Here is an 18,226-nt window from a genome sequence, read left to right on the forward strand (position 1 = left end):
GTTCAAAATGTTTAGAAATAAAAATGTACCAACTCACATATTGGCTTCTAATTTATGTTCTAGTAATCAGAAATTAATCAATGAGGGCTTGTTGGAAAGCTATTGAGTTATACTACAAATATAAGAACATACCAAGTTTGAGAATATACCGCTAGGTGGCTCACATATGAAATTTCACTAAAAATCACCAAAATTTCACCCTAGAGTTGGTCACTTGAAAATTCATATACAGAAAATGTAACAAAACATTGAGGTGCTGTCCTTTGCTAATTGCAAAGGATACTTAGGACTACTTATCATCTACATGAGCCCTCGCTCCGACCACTAGAAATGTTTCACTTGTGTAATAGAGGATTCTTGTAAAAATACAAAAACTCTAGCTTAGAACAAAATTCACTGGAAATTCCTTAGAGAGCACTGAAAATGCAACTCTATAGCAACTCTATTAAATGGAATTCTTCAAGAAGCCTCCGTAAATAAAGCATCAAATTGATCTTTAATATCTACTTACTAATCACAAAGGAAATTTCTTGAGGAAAATTCTGGCGTTCCAAAAATTTTATTTCCTTTTTTCGGCTTAATTTATGAACTGCTCTATATAAATAAAGAATAAAAAAATATGTCTTCACAGACATAAAAAAAAGAATGGTCGTTGTTTAAAAATGGTTCAATGGCCTTCAAAAGTTGGTTAAAAAATCAGGAAAATATGAAGGATTGTCAAGAAATAATTTTTTATACTGGAACCCAAATAATATAATATTTAAGAAGTCTCTTTTTCTTCTTATAAGGAACACATAGAACAGCATTACGTCTGTACCCAAACTCCTGCATTGATTAATAGAAAGCCCTCATTTCAGTGATTGAGGCATGGATAGAGTCACCGGAGTCACTTTATAAAGAAAATCTATAAAAATTCAAATCTGTCCTCTCCTTTTTAGAGAAATTATGTTCCACATTATTTGAAGATATTTAAAAAGAATGCCTTAATTTCCTGATTCTTTTAAAATCACATCTTATTGCTATTTTTATTGACTGGGATTCCTCAGGAGACCCATGAGTGAAATCAAGTACTATTCATTATTCTCAGCTCTTTTTCATCTTATCAAAACACAATAAAAGCAGAAAACACCTAAAACTTCACTACACTAAATAACCTGTCCTTGAAATTTCTTGCCACAAAAAAAATGAAAATTTGAAATTGTTTTGGGTAAATTTAAATGATGCAAAAGTACTTTTGCAGTATATCATCGAAGTCACTAGTTTGATCACCTCGCAAAGCCTGGGACGCTTTGTCGCCTCTTTTTTCTAAAAGAGGTTTAAACAAAAATATTTATATTAAATATTCTTTCACAATTTTTTGCACTCAAAAACTTACATTTTTTATTTTTTTTTATTAACCCTGTTTTCATATTTACTCAAATTTTATAATCGTTTTCTTTTGAAACCTGTGCTCCACAATTTTTTTTGTCACAAAAAGAGTAACTTTTTCCGGTAAATTTTTCATGATGTCTTTTTAGTTTTTTTTATAATTCTTTTAATTTTCTGTTTTTTTTTTATTTTCTAAATGCTCTCTAAAATCGTGTGTAAACTGCGCACAAGGCTAGTAAAAAACATACCTAGAATCGCTTGCAAAACACGTATAGCACAAGCATAAAATGCTATGCAAAATCGTGTTTATAACACGCACAGCACGATCATAAAAATTTTAAATTTTAAAGATTTATATCCACTTAAAATTATGCACCGTTCAATCACAAAACGGTAAATGCGTTTAAAATTACGCACAGCTCAACCATAAAACGGTAAATGCGCTTAAAATCACGCACAGTTTAATCATAAAACGGTAAATGCGCTTAAAATCACGCACAGTTTAATCATAAAACGGTAAATGTGCTTAAAATCACGCACAGCTCAACCATAAAACGGTAAATGCGCTTAAAATCACGCACAGTTTAATCATAAAACGGTAAATGCGCTTAAAATCACGCACAGTTTAATCATAAAACGGTAAATGTGCTTAAAATCACGCACAGCTCAACCATAAAACGGTAAATGCGCTTAAAATCACGCACAGTTTAATCATAAAACGGTAAATGCGCTTAAAATCACGCACAGTTTAATCATAAAATTGCAAATGCGATGTTTGCGTCAGTTTTGACTCAATTACAAAAATTTCTTTAAAAAATCAGCTAAAGCCTTTTCCTTTAGGTTTTAGTGACATATTTAGAATTAGGGGGCTTTAGTGTATCAAGTGAAACAATATTTGATAACTCTAGCTTAAAATTTCGTCTGGAAAACTGGTGGCAATTTGTACCCCAAAAATGGCTATATCTACTCGGGCCGCGGCCGTGGCATGTGTAGCCAATGTGTCATTCATTATTCACTGTCGATTATCCTCTCTAGAAAAAAGAATGGATTTTAGAGCTTCAAACAAGACCGTTTTATATAGCCAATGTCCTAATGCTACTTATGAAACAGATAATCATTAGACAAACCTTATCATTTTTTCACAAAAGCGAGATGAAAAGCTTTACTTGCTGAGTAAATGCATCCCAGTCTCCTGTAGGGGGAAGTGGGGCACCTTTGAAAGTGTGGTACCTTTGAAATTAGGATTTTTCACCTATGTTTAAGTGGAACTGAGCCATACCATAATGTAATTTAGCTTCTCAATCTGTTCGTGCAACTAAATTATATCGCGATAAGGCTCAATTTTATTTAAAAATGGGTGAAAAACCCCAATTTCAAAGGTGCCCCACTTTCAAAGCTGCCCTACTTTCCCCTACAAGCTGCACATTTCCGGCCAGTTGCAGAGCCCAGTGACGAAGTACTCCACTGAAGTATTCATTAGTTCGTTATTTTGTATTATCTCTAAAAAGAATCAGTGCAAAAATATATACCAAAAAACTTTATGAAGTTTGACCATTTCCTTATCTTTCAAAAAATTGCGAAAAACAGATATTTTTTGACTTCCTAATTCAGGTTTACAGTCAGAGAAATAATATGGAATAATATTTTAGAATACAACTTGTAGTAAAGGTATCAATCTAGCAATTCCCCTAACAGCATTACTTAGAAAAAGCGTGAGTCAATTTGTAGATGTCGAGCAACAAATTTTTGCATAATTTTAGCTGTTAAAACTTAATCATACTTTACTTAAAATTAAAAAAAAAGTTCAGAAAATTGAACACGAAAATGGAGGAAATTCTAAAATTTAAACAGGGTTCATTTCGTGTTAAACAAAATTAAATTTAGGCCTTGACTTTATCCAAATTAAATAGAATAAAAAGTTAATTAAAACACCACAACAATAGTCATCTAATTATTTTTTTCTACCCCTGCACTCATGCTATGAATTTAAATTATATTTTGAACGAGGTCCTTGCTGTTTGTTGATCGATATTGTTCATTTTGAGCTCCATGCAAATGTATACATTCTAATCTCATTCTGTTAAATATTTATAGATGCACAATTCATCGGGATTGTGTATGCTTTCTAAAGATTTGCGGAGCTCTAAAGTGTTTTTTTTTGAATTCTGAAATAAACAATGCTTTTATTGAATTATCAAATTTTGTTGCATCTACCAGAATTTTTATTGGAATTCTTCGATGGTGACAATTTGTGAAAATTAGTGAATTAAAGAAACATTGTGATGTGTTTGAAATATTTTTTATTAAATCTTTTCTGAGAATATAAATTCAAAAAACAAAATTATTAAATGGGAGAAGAACAAATTCTAACAAATCTTTATCAATTACATAGTACATGTGTGAGATTCCACCTAACACGAACCTCACTTCCCTGTTCTCATCATTCACATCGTGGAATTGAAAAGTGATCTACTACAAAAATAAAAACAAACATAACTAATTTACATAACATTGGAAATATACTATCTACAGAATTGAACTTGAATTGATTGAAAAATTACATTTTCAAAAATTATTTAGACACAATTGGGTGGGATTTTGGACTTTTCCAAACTTCCTCAATTATATTGACAGACAACCTATGAAGCGATATCACCTAAAATTCCCACAATTTTTTTTTTCATTTATACATTTAAAATTTGCAGTGTCCTCTTTCCAGTGTACATATTTACTTCCCTCTTCGTAGAGACTAGTAGTGTATATTCCTCTTTTTAGAAACACTTTTTCAACACCTTTCCAGATTCATTGCTAAAATTACAATAATTATTTACACCTAAGGTAAGGGGCTGTATGTCGGCCACTTAAGGATGGGTTTTATGAAAAACTTATGTAAAAGGACATTTAATTTGCCTGTTTTGATCAAATTTTCACCCTAAGTTGTAGTATAGATCTTTGTCCATCTGATTGTACACTTTATTTGGAGATAAAATAATTTTAGATTATTAAAAAATTAAAATGTTTTAAAAATGTAGAGTGTTCCTCAATTCGGCCACTTCAATATAAGCGTTTCTCTACTCGGCCACCTGGGGTTCCTCTAGTCGGCCACCCATTTTTCAAATTTTAAAAGCCCGTAACGTTTTTACGGACTAGAAAAGGATATTGAGAAAGAAAGAAAGAAAACCTTTAAATAATAGTAATTTTAAGAAAACAAAAAATTGTAAGAGAAAAATTCTTTTTATTCTTTTATTTAGCCGGCCGAATTGAGGATCATGGCTTTAAAATTTCACACCTTCACATTTAAGACAGAAAATTAATATTTTTATCAATAATGAAAATAAATTTATTGCACAGTGAGTTAGTTAAAGTTCTCAACTTGCGGTTTGACTCAAAATTTGACTGCTAAAGTAATCTGTACAGGTAATAAATTGAATAACTCTTTGTGAAAAAATGTCGTGAATATTATAAAGAACATCAAAATATGCTGAAAAATGACCAATATTGCTTAAGGTAAATTTGAATCCTCTGACTTTTAATAATTTTTTTAATGTTTTGTGTCTAATTTAATTTGTATTCTCGGTCATTTGTGTTAATTATACAATTATTGACCTTATGATGTTATAAAACTCCTGGAATATTATTGCAAAATTATATAATATGAATAAATAATTCCACCGGCCGACTTGAAGAACACATAGTGGCCGACTTGTTAAACGGCCGACTAGAGAGTACCTTACCTTATCTGCCTTTTCTTTGACATTATCTAGAGTTAGAGAATAAATCATTTTTGGTATTTTTTCATCTTTTTTTTTCTTTATTCATCGACATTCCGTGTGATAATAATAATTTATCAGTCGAGACTAGTTTTAAGGCTTTGTGAAATTTTGTGTCTTTAGTTTTTTCTTTGTTTCATTCCTCATTAGTCTACATTTAAATATTCTACATTAATCGCAAAAGTAGTAACATCTTTTTTTTGTGTTTGGTGCAGTGAGAACAATTCATGCGCAACATTACCACAAAACTCATTTGAAATAACTTTAAAAAGTGTAAGTATAGTGAAGAAATACATCTTACAGTTGATGCTAAAGGATAATTCAACAGTTTGTATTTGAAAATTTGAATTATCCCAAACCGTTTTTGTTACTGGAGTCGAATTAACATTTGGGTAGAGTTGCGCATGAAAAATACGATCACCTCTGAATTTGAGTGCTCTTACATTGACTTTTAGAGTTTTTTTTTTTATTACAAACTAGTTATACAGCAATCGCAAAGATAGTTTATCCGACAAAATATACTCTGTAGGGATACCACATAAAGGAGTCCCCCTCAAGCCACAAACGCTCAGATGTAGAAGTCCGACTCGATGAGTTGTTGATGGGGCGTGAGGAGGGCGGGGGCCGGATGCTAGCATTTCGGCAGGAATGTCTTCCGATTGGGCAGGAGACAGAGGATACTCAGGGCCATCACCATGTGCCAGACCGAATGGACAATGTGATAGTTCTGCCTAGTTTGCAGGAAAGCATAGCAAACCAGACCAACCATCACCAGAACTGACCCAATAGGCATATACAGCATGAGATAATTGCGTGCCGGGAACCACTTTCGCGTCTTCCGACACCGCAATCCCCAACTGGCACTAATGAGGCAGATACCCGTGAGAGCTGGTGCCAGGAACACCCACAGTGACTGCTTGTTGAGTTCAGTACCAAAGGCCAGAAGGATGGCACCAAGCATATGAAGTAGCGACACAAAAGTCTGCCTGACATGAGCCATGGCAATCAGGGTGACCCAGATAGCTAACAATCCGCAGTAGAAGTCACAGAACTGCAGGACCCCGATCTTAACCAGGCAGAAACTGTATTCATCCTCTCCGGAATCGCAGGCATGGTAGAAAGTGGAGAAGAACATGGCGAAGAAGTAGATAACAGCTTCTGTGTAGTACTTCCTGCGAATGGCGAAGTAGATGCTAGGGATAAATAGGAGATTGCTCAGCGTTAGCAGAAGCGAAGCCAGCAGGATGGACATAGACGATGGCACTTGGCTGTCTTCAGTGCAGTCCCAGCCGCGGTAGCCCTTGATGCAGAGGCACGTTGAGAAGACGAAGCCTCCTGACATGTAGTGATAGCAGCGTCCGTAGCGACCACAACGTCCTGCGACGCAAGGACTCGAGGAGATCGTAAACACGACGCTGGCGTTGCAGGAAGCATTGTCGATCACAATCTGTTCTGTGGCGAACTTATGATGCTGCTCAAACTGTCTCGACATATCCTGAAGAAGAATAAGTGAAAAAGTGTTAGGAAAGCAAGTTAAACGGTGTAGTAGGGCGGCTAAAAAATTGGTACGACTCTCAGATGCTCTATATGAGATGACAAGAAAGTTCCGAAGTGTAACTCATTTCGGGTAACTCGAGCCAATCTGTCTGGGGAATCCATACACTTTTTGCAGGAAACCCGGGGAACCCATACATTTTTTTTGGGAAATCAAGCCAATCTGATTAATTATGAGTTACCCCTTGGAAAGTTCTTCTTTGTCGGAAATATGAACGAGCGCTGTTTAGAGGTAGCTTAACAACTGTCTATGTAGAACAATTTTCTGATTAAATACACTGCGGGGAAAGCACTCCTGAGCGAGCTACAGAAATAGACTTAGCATATTCTTCTATCGCGGTATACAACAACAATATAACATGATTACATTGTAACAAATGTCTCGATACGATCAAAAGCAATCCCCTTTTTAATTCAATATGTCCCGCATATGGCGTACTATTGCGTATACGGGTTTGTAGATACTCATTCCACTTGGTTGAGGTCAAAACTGAAGACATGAAGTTCGATCTACCCTCCAAGGTATGACGGTTGACCACACAGAAAAAAATATTTTGTAAAAATGTTCGTAAATATTTGTGAATTCCTATGGGGGAGTTACAAAATGCTCGTGAATGGTATAACCCACAAACAAGTTCGTAAAAGTTTGTGCTTGTTTTTTACAAACATTGCTCGTAACATGATCATTTGACGAAAATTTTTTACACTTTTACAAACATTTGTTCGTAAATTTTCGTAAACATACAAAAAATGTTCGTAAAATTTTGTCATTTGTTCATAAATGTTTGTTTTCCTGTCGAACATTTTACGAACATTACGAACAAATGACAAAATTTTACGAACATTTTTTGTGTGTTTACGAACATGTACGAACAAATGTTTGTAAAACTACAAAAAATGCTCGTCAAGTGATTATGTTACGAACAACGTTTACGAAAAATGTACAAAACTTTTACAAACTTGTTTGTGGATTATACGATTCACGAGCATTTCGTAACTTCCCCATGGGAATTCACAAACATTTACGAACATTTTTACAAAATTTTTTTTTCTGTGCAGTTCCTAACAGGCAACGCGTAAGCTTCTTAGCTTGAGACTGCACGTGGTCTAGCTAGGTTAAAATAAGCTGGATAAGAAAGAACGGAGTACATGGTAGTAATCGCTGGAAAAGTGATACTGGAAAAGTCGGCGAGTGATATTCACTTAAGAAGACTTAGAAACGTTAAAGCCGATCTGTCTACAGGTATTGATTCCTTAAACTATCCGGCTTTATGGATACAATCCCGAAACTTATTTACATAACGGGAGGATGCATAATGGTCCCAAAATGGAGGACTACACACAATCGGCAGGCCAGTGAGGAGCATCGGCAGTGAGGAGTGGTTTTTGTTGAAGCTGTAGAGTCATATGGACGGAATCTAATTTGTTTCCCTTGACATTTAACTTATTCTTCAAAGAGAAGTTCATCATAGTCAAAAATTAGTTCTTCTTCTTTCAGATAAAAGGGAGGAAACTTCTTGTTAGGAGAAATTGAGGTGAAGTCGTTGTGAAGAATCGAGGTTAAAGATTTGAATTGAATAAATTCCATTAATTCTTTCTCAATTGAGAAAGAAAGTAACTCTTTTCTGTTCTTAAGTACTCATCTTGTAAGCTACAGACTTGTCGACTACGTAACCTAGTGGGATGCTGACCGTTTTACATCGTTAGATAGAACCGAGATGGTTACCCTGCTTGTTGTGATAGAACAACATAATGTCATGTTAATGTCTGCTTCTTTATGTAAGCAGACATAAACTAGGGTTTGAACGTTTGAAGCCTATGGAATTCAGCGGTAATCGCTATAATAGAGAAGGTTTTTGACTAACGTGGGGGAATTGCCGTTCAACTTCAGTGGAAATTTTCGGAGAGAAGCTCCGTCCGGACGCGGCAACACAAGCTGTGGAGTCTTCAACCCAAAAGGTCAAAAAACTTACTCTTTTCCAGAGCTTTCGACACGCTCCGTGTCTTCCTCAGTGGTCTAGTGATGTCAAAGATCACTGGGTTTCGTTATTTGGTAGATCCTACAAACTTGGCGGGAGGGTTCCAGGGTGCTCATACAAATGTCTTGGAGACACAGCACCAAACACACTTCAATCATGAGGAGACAACTCCTGATTGTTGATATAGTTGTCTCCTGATGATTGAAGAGTGTTTGATGCTGTGTCTCCGAGATATTTGTATGAGCACCCTGGAACCCTCCCGCCAAGTTTGTCGGATCCCCCAAATAACGAAACCCAGTGGTCTTTAACATCACTCGACCACTGAGGAAGACACGGAGCGTGTCGAAAGCTCTGGAAAAGAGTGAGTTTTTTGATTCTTTGGGTTGAAGACTCCACAGCTTGTGTTGCCGCGTCCGGACGGAGCTTCCCTCCGAAAATTTCCACTGTTTTTGACTAAGAGAGGAACAAGAGAGACCATTCGTAAGTGATTAGACGTAGACCAGTAAGGACTTGCGCGTGTGTAAACTAGGCGGAGAATCTGATTGAATGAGAGGATCGGTTGGTACTTTAATATCTCATCCCTGACTTTCTTTCTAAGAGCTCTCAGATCATTTAATTTATTTAGTACGCGAGTGATTAATCTAATATAATCTGAAAGAATGACTCGTGGGCAAGATCGTAGGTTCTTAGCTAATAAAATTTGATGAGGTTTAGTCTCGTTTAAGAGAAGGTTCTTACGACAAATTGTTGTTTCGGATGAAAAGAAGAACACTTCCGGAATCTATATATAACTACGAGATGTATGAGTGCTACTGAGTTGTATATGTTGTCAAGCAAATATGAATTAACAAGCTACGGTAGACTGGTGTATCCGGTGTATCAGTCACTGATCAACCGGTTAGAAAAGTTGGGAACAACTCAGCTTGGAAAGAATTTAGTGGTAAGTTCTGTACTTCTAAAATGTGTCAATCCAATTACAAACAAAACAGAATGGATTACAGGGGCTAGCGTCTGGTACCCGTAATTCAGGATCGGAGGATAGCGTCGGTTATCCATTCTATCAGTTCCTCATTTGGGCTACTCAAGTCTTGTCATAACCTAAGTAAAACGTCTAGGATGCTCGAAATTTAGTCTAAATCTTATCGTAAATTTTATATCAGGAATAGAGAAAACCCGCAATACGAAGCTTGTCGTTGAGATTGTTCGTATGAGTAGAACGGAACTGAACGTATTGGACGATAAAAATCAAGGGTAAAAAAGGTAAAGTGTGTGAATTACCGTTCGGAATTTCTTTAGGATGGACAGATTGGGAGAGAATGGGCTAGTCATACACCTTTTAATACAAAGCTGAATTTCCCCGAGAGATCTAAGTCCATACGTTCTTCTGCTTTAACATTGGACCGCAACTGCTTAGAAGTAACTCGAAAAGGGATTTGAATAACAAAATTTATGATAATCATGGTCGTTTGATGGCAAGTACTATGTCACGTACAAGTAGTTTCAGAATTACGGAAACCTCAGTGAAATTTAATTGACCTTGAATTTTCCCAATTCCTTACCTGATACTTCGGTGTGCACTTTGAATCCATCAGACATTCCTTTACTTTGAGCGTTTCCGTTTCATTGAGATCTGATCGACAGTTGTCATCCACTAAGCAATTCATGTAGAAGTCCTTCTTCTGGGCGCAAGCACATGGTGCTTGCATCTGTCCTAGCAGGTCCCTGTGTATCATCACGAACTCCTTAACGCTGTCTATGATAGTTGTGCGTGCAGCTGTTTCGGCGCCATGGCAGAAGAGTCCTAGAGTAACGAACCAGCTTCCCGATTCAGGGAAAGGTACGTGAACTAGTCCTGTGCTAGTGTCTGAATCCGTGTTGTTAACTATGATAGCAGCAGGGAAGACATGACGTCCGTAGACGCATCGATCAGGCCAGGTGGGAACTCCTGGAACGCCCAAATGCATACAAACGATGATAGTTTGATTGCTTCGTGCCGTGTTGGTTGCCTTGGCATCGTCTTCAGCTGAGGTATCCACGAGTTTCTGGGCGAATACAGGTGCTCTCTCTGTGGCAGAAATTGCTGCATTCTGATCCACTGAATTTCCCCGAATGTCCTGCTTCATGGATATGGCAAAACTTAGAGTTCCTCCAATGTCATAGACATCGCCAACGATGAACTTAAACAAAGCTGGGGTACCTGCTGTCAGATTCAGACTGGCAGGAACTGTACCATTAATGTCGGGCAGGAGATCATAGTCAAACATGAAAAACTCCCTGAAAACCATAATATTAATTTTTAATTAAGTTTGAGAAAAAGACTGCATTAGAAATTCTATGCTAAAGTTAGATATTTTCTCTGGTGCTTTTTGCCTTGACTTTCCAGAAAGTTCATTAAATTTTCATAAGCGATTTATGAGTTAAATTAAAAGCTTTCTCCTCTTCGAGATGCTCTTTGATGTGGAAAAATACATAACGTAAATATCGATTAAACATGTTTTCTTTGATTTAAATTTTGTTCCTTTTTATAAGGTCCAATTAGTAAATAATTGAATTGCATATTCAAGGAATCTCGTGTACCTAATGTAAAGTTTTTTTTTAAAGCCTAGACTTGAATTGCAAGAAAATTGTACAACAGAGAAAGTAGGGATTATTGTGTAAGGTGCTTTATTCTAAAGTGGATGCAAATTCATTAATTAAAAACTTTGGCTTTTACAAACATTAATTATGATATCTTCAACATGAACTTCTGCTGTTTCTCCTCCATTAATTCGCCTTTTAAGTTCAAGAAAAACATTTCATAAAATTAAATTATCCATTAGATATATTTTTTTAAAATGTTTTCATTGTGAAAGGCTTAAAATAATCTCATCCATTAGTAGATTGTTATTTTAAAATTGATTTTTAATGAATAATTTAGCATACAATATTAAAAGTTGTGTTTTTATGGTAATTTACTCCAAAATTTATTTATAAATTTTTAATGAATATACGTAAAATATATTTTATAAAATTGTCGGAAATTATTTTCGTTTCCAATTATTGGGTGACACTATAATTGGCCGGTTAATTTCAGATGGTTAATTTCAAAGCGGGATATTATATGATTAACCACCGTATTCATTGCTCAAACATCAAGAGACAACAATATTATTAAATAATCCTTCGTTTTTGTGCTGCATATATCGTCGGTTTGATCAGAAACTGAGCTATCAACTTTCATACACAGAAAAAATAATTCGCAGAATTGTTCGTAAATGTTTGTGAATACCTACTAGGGATATATACGTTAGTCAATCGTATAACCCACAAAAAAGTTTGTAAATGTTTGTACTTTTTTCACAAACATTGTTTGTAATATAATACCTTGACGAACAGTTTTAGTTTCATAAGCATTTGTTCAAACGTTTTCGTTTGTCTGGCAAAACTTTATGAACAAATTACAAAATTTTACAAACATTTTTTGTGCGTTTACGAACATTTATGAAAAAACTGTTCGTAAAAGAACACAAAATGCTCGTTAACTGATCATGTTATGAACAATGTTTGTAAAAGCAGAACAAACTTTTACGAACAATTTTACGAAACATTTTCATCTGTGTATGTGTATTTGTTAAAAACAACTACGCAGCAATACGTCATGAAAAAGTACGTGGATAGTACAACGTAGATACAAAGGGAATGTTGATAGCCCAGATACTGATCTAATCAACGATATCCATATTTGCTATCGCCTCCAAACATTTATTAACCTAAAAACTAAAAAGTGAAAGATATTGGTCAGGTCTTTCAAAAACTTATCATGATTTAAACACATTCTGTGCTTCTCTCGAATGTCCATATTTTACTACTTGAACTTGAAGAGAAAGCAGTTATTAAGCTAAGTCAAAATTTTTGCAAAAATGTTGCTTATTGAGTAACTACAGCAATTAAAGCTCATGGTTTAACCTTAGGTCTGAACCGTGTCTTTACTACCATGAAACGTCTTTTCTTGATTCTTACAAAGGTCTTAAAAAGTCCAAAAACACTTACTTTCGATTTCAAATGTGAATATGGTGAATTAAAAAAGGGTTGCACATTTTAAAAATAAAAACATGGCAAAGCGTTTCAACTTTGCGATATGCTCGAACTCACGAGATAAAGCTCGCCATGATTTTTCTTGAATGTTTTTTGGCCATCATGTATCATTTAATAATCTGAAAGCAATCGTGAACTAGAAAATTGGCTAAGAAGTGTACATTTTAGAATGTTCTTTTCTTGGAAAGAAATATTTAAAAAAAATAAATTACGATTATTGGACACATTCATATGTCCAGACCTTTCCAAAAAAAAACCCCAAATTAAACCAATTCGGTTGAAAAATTAGGCGCTCCAAAGCGATTGACCTTTAACGTTCAATAAATTTATAATGGTGAATTTTCCGGTCATAGGTATGTTTGGATGAAATGTTCCTCTGGACTACCTCTAAAACATAACAGAAGATCAGTAAAAAAGCTTGGGCCAATTTTGAGAAAAACCGAGAAAAAACATGGATTTTAGGGAATGTTAATTATAGGGGATGCAAAATTATTCAAAAAACGGTACTAAACCGGTTCATTACCGATGAAGACCGATGCAACCGGGTTCGAAATTTCAACACCTTTCCAAAAAATCAAAATTTATCCAAATCGGTTGAAAAATGTCCCCTCCAAAGTGATTGGTCTTTGACCTTTAATAATTCAAAATGGCGAATTTTCCGGTCATAGGTATGTTTGGACTAAATGGTCGCCTGGACTACCTCTAAAACATACCCGATTTCATTGAAAAGCTTAGGCAAAGGACAATGGGCAGAAATGTATGGGAGTTGGTCCAATCTTTCGCCAGAGATAGGACTAGACCCATTTTGTAGGTATTGGTGTATAACTTAAAAATTACCAAAACCCAAGACAAAAAGGATTGTCATTCCTTGGGAAATGAACGATATTCTTCTGAAAATTCGCTATTTTGACTTATTATTATTCGAAAACGGCTTAACCGATCTCAATGAAATTCGGGTCAAATTCGATATATGACTTAAGCTTTAAATAAATATTTTCAGATTTTCCTTCTGGCTGCTTCATCTGGTCTGGTAGCTCCCATACAAACTAGCCATGTTCTAAAGTCATCGCACATTACAGAGCAACAAAACGAAAACTTATTTCATTTAATGACAAATCAGTTATTTTCGGAGTCTTTGATGTATATTGAATACATCACCCGAAAAAACTTATAGTCTATCGTCATCTTTTTCAGATGTCTTAAAGTAAGAGTTTTTAAGAAATGCGTGGAACTATTTTTATAAAACTTGTTTTTTTTTTTAAATAACGGCATATCGTAAGTTGTTGGCACCAAAGAACATTTTCTAAAAGAGAACTAAACTCAAGGAACATTTTCCTAAAAGAAATCGTATCCTTATTCTTCTATTTTTCTTGTACCCAGATTTTCCTCAAATATCCTCAAATATTCTTTAATTCCGTTAAAAGTATTGCCTCGATTGCATCCTTTTATCGTCTTTAGAGAAATATTCTCCTTAAAAAAAGAAGCTAGGATTGCTCAAGTTCATAGGATCGTAAAGGTACCGTTACTAAAAAATTTTAACAAAAGGTTCTCAGTATAATTAATTGAAACACTTTTTTAAACTCTATTTTTAAGAAGAATATTACTGCATAAGATACATTTCTCTATATTTAAAGATTTATAAGGAAGATTTGGAAGATTGCACGGAAAATAAAGAGATAAAGATATGCTTTGTTCCAGAAAATTTTCTTTGAGTCCTTATTTACAAATTATTCTTAAAAAAGACCAATATACGATTAACCGGATATTGTATAAAAGGAGTTTTGCCAAAAAAAATCATTATAATTCTTATACATATGTTTTATGTTTTAGTGCACTTTCCTACATATTTTTTGGGGTTGGTCCTGGAACAAAAGTTGTTACCTTTGCCAATACCTATTCGATGGTATAGGTCTCATTCGTGAAGAAAGGTTGGACCGTTTTGCTCATTGTCCTTTAGAGAAAAACCGAAAAACTTGGTTTGGAGGGGATGAAGGGTGATGAGGTAAAAGGAGAAACGTCCAGAGATAATGTTTTTCGTTTTATTGAGGGTCATCGAAGACCGGAAGTTGATATCTTTTACCGTTTAAGCTCTAAAGCGGTGACAGGTTGCAAAAAAACGACTTTTATAACTGCCCTCTCTTTGAGTTCGAGCAGTAAAACTTTAAATTAGTCTTTTGGAAGGTCTTTGAAGAAGCTTTTTATCGATTTTCAAAAATTGAGGCATATGACTGCCTTAGGTCTGAAGCCCGTCTTACTATATTAAATTTGATCGGACTCTATATGTCTTTTAGTCTTTATCAACTAATTTCTTTGACCTTTTTCAAACAATTCAAAATATGTAGACAAATGACCAATGATACGGTCAGTTTATGGTAGCATAATTTTTTTGCAGATGACCTCAGAATGCTTACAATTTCGGGTATTTTCAAAACCACCCTTTGTATTAATTTTATCCAATAATGGTATAATTATAATTAAATAATTTGGAATCAGACCTAAATTGATTTCTTTTAATTTTCAGTAAGTTTTATGAAGGGTTTGTTCATCTTGGTGGTTCTGTTTTTTTTCTGAACAATTGAAACAGTAAGGAGATATCAAAATTCCAATTTAAAATTCAACCCACAATTAAATTAGCATCCATCCCGAGTTTCAAGTATCCCTAATTCCAAGTCTCAAGCGTTCAGAGGTCACCTGTAAAGATTCTCAGCTACCACAAGCTTATCAGGACTTCTCAGTGGTCATTTAAAAATATCTTCCAGCTCAATGTCTTTTATTGTGTGTTTACTGTTAATTGAAGTGCTTATTCTCCTGGTTAATATGCTTGAACTTCTTCAAATATTGTACCACTTGTTAAAAGAAGCTTTACATGCATTTGGCTGAATTCGCTGAGTACAATAGCATGAATAATAATAGAAAAGCATAAGTTTATTCTTGTAGAAATATGTTCAGTGAGGTTATTCAAGAGAATTTATGTACCTGTAAGTCTGCCGGAGAAGAGGGTAGGTATCGAAGGTGAGAGCTTTGTTGTCGGGCGGAAGTGGAGCTTCCGTGGAATGAAATATCAGCATTATGGTGAATTCTACATCATAAACCGGCCCTTCCAAGTTGTCTTCAGATGAATTTGCACTGTCTGAAAAACTAACATCCACGTAGTGCCATTCATTCTCCTCCGCATGAAACTGAATTAACTGAGCTGTTGTCTCATTGACTGCGACAGTGTCACTGTGGAGGAAGCTATGCGAACTGGGAAGGGCTTGTGCATTAATGCCCAGGCACATTTCCGAGCACTCAAGACAGGGTTTAGTGATGGTAATTTGGAGGCTGACGGACACAACATCTCGCGGTACGAAGAATCTGTATGTCAAAGGCGTACTTGAGTTGGTAAGCAGAGAATCCTGCTGAAGTACATTTTCGCTCAATGTCTGAGGATTAGCCTCGATCACCGACATTTCCGACAGCAGTTGGGTCTCACATGTTGGTGAAAGTCCTGCCACAAGGGACATAGATATTCAAATAAATTGTCCTGTCGTGGTAACCTTAAATGCAATGCTAAATCATGTTATTACCTTGCTGCTCAATACGATCATTATTTGGGTCTGTCCAACTGATAAATGCCACTGCAAACCAATTTCCCGGCTGTGGACCATCAACATTGAGGCGCTTGGTGGTGCTGTCGGATTTGAATTGCAAATCGTATATTTCGAACCTGCAATACATAGGAGAAAATGCCACTGAATTAATTAAATGCTCACACATTTGCCACATTAATGGGAAAGTTGAGTTAGCGACACCCTCTCCCGGTATCTTCATTCTCAGACGACAAGCATTTATAAAGTTCCCTGGGAAAATTCATTTTCACCCTTCGTCACGACACAAACTTTTCCTGGGGACACCGTGAATGGGAAAAGCTTTTTCCTCCCAGCACAAGACAACGATGGAGTGTTGAGTAAACATTTGAGAAATTAGCATTCATTAAAAAGCGTCTGTCCTGCCTTGGATATTGTCTCATCTCAAACATCTACACGAAAGTACGGCAATGAATTGAACTCTCAGACATGGTTAACTCCAGCTTTGAGTTAATACGAGTAGCTCCTTGGATAGATGAAAGAAGAGTTTCTTCCAAGACAAATTATCAATTGACAGGGGCGAAGCAGATTATTCTTAGTGAAAATGAAAAGAATGCAAAAAACTGAATTAGGTAGGGTCAGGGGGGTGACATCAGCTCTGAAAAATGCGACCGGTTCTAGTGTAAAATTTTCCCTGTTTTCGTACACATTTCACGAGATATCTCCAAAACTAAGTAGGTTGCCAATTTAGGGGTTTCGGCTGCCTCTTCGTTATTAAATTGGCTTTTATTTTGTATTAGTATTTTTTGATAATTCATTCTACAATGACAAAAAAACAGCTAATAACTCAAAAGTTTTTTCGGCTCGTTTTAAACATATGGGAAACATAGGAAATGTCATGCCTCTGGGTAGGGTAGTATAGTCTTATTTAGAACCTGCTTCAAATGGGGACATTTTCAATTAAAACTTATAGTTGAAACTGGGGTACCGCCAAACACGGGGTAGTACCAAACACTAATTTTTATTTCTAAACTACTTGGACTATCTCGACCATTTCTTCAGTGGGCAAGCATCCCTGTAATGCCTATTAACTCCTATAAATCTTGTCCCCTGAATTCGAATATCTGATTAAAAATTCGCAGTGTTTGGTGGTGCCGCAGTTTCCCCTATGAATGGGTTTTCCGATTTATTAGGAGCCATTGAATCAGATAAGTACATTGCGACCAGGGGCCTACCGACATTCCATTTTTCCAACGTTTTTGCATAGAGGAACTGAAGACTATTGGCAAGTTTTTTCCTAAAGAGAATTGACTTATCAGTCTGATATATTTCGAAATTGTCCATTAAAAGCTACCTAAAAATACATATTTCATAATGTTTGCTGAAATAATACAAGAACTACGAGCAAATTTGTTTAAGTCGCGGTGCAATTTCTGCAAAATTTTTACAAGAAAAAGCGAAAAATAACTTCACTTTTTATTAGGCTTGATGGGCCCCTGAGTGCGACATAGATAATATGTAGGGAAAACTGGTCCACCGTTAAACACGGGGTAGCATCGAACACTGATTTATTACTGCTCGAACTCAGATAGAGAGCAATTATATAATCCACTTCTTTTTTATTTGTACACGGTTAGAGGCCAAATCGTAAGAGATATCGACTTCTGGTCTTCGAAGACCCCCCTCCCCATAAGTCAATATTATCTAAGATATATTCCTCCCATGTCCATTCCCCATCTACTATATTTGATCCCACCCCTCCTATTCCTCCAAAACCATATTTTTTGGTTTATTTCAAAAACGGCTCCCACGATTTCTTTCATTTTCGAATATGTTTTAGAGGTAGTCAAGGCGAATATTTCATCCTTGGAAACCTATGTTCGAAAAACATTTCGATATCGAATTTTCGAAGATC

General features: G+C 35.6%; 1 protein-coding gene across 3 annotated transcripts in view; it reads right to left on the minus strand.

Moving 5' to 3' along the window:
* Positions 1 to 3,651: 3,651 nt before the first annotated feature.
* The window catches only part of LOC129800053 (uncharacterized), a 162,997-nt gene continuing 148,422 nt past the window's right edge, over positions 3,652 to 18,226 (minus strand). For all 3 annotated transcript variants that reach the window (XM_055844420.1, XM_055844421.1, XM_055844422.1), the window contains 4 exons: positions 16,312 to 16,451; positions 15,722 to 16,232; positions 10,231 to 10,945; positions 3,652 to 6,633 (listed from right to left, as the gene is read on the minus strand). In XM_055844420.1, coding sequence (XP_055700395.1) covers positions 5,770 to 6,633; positions 10,231 to 10,945; positions 15,722 to 16,232; positions 16,312 to 16,451 — 2,230 coding nt within the window. In that variant the 3' untranslated portion in view covers positions 3,652 to 5,769. The remainder of the gene's footprint in view (positions 6,634 to 10,230; positions 10,946 to 15,721; positions 16,233 to 16,311; positions 16,452 to 18,226) is intronic.

The sequence above is a fragment of the Phlebotomus papatasi genome, chromosome 1, assembly GCF_024763615.1.
Source record: "Phlebotomus papatasi isolate M1 chromosome 1, Ppap_2.1, whole genome shotgun sequence".
Lineage (NCBI taxonomy): Eukaryota > Metazoa > Arthropoda > Insecta > Diptera > Psychodidae > Phlebotomus > Phlebotomus papatasi.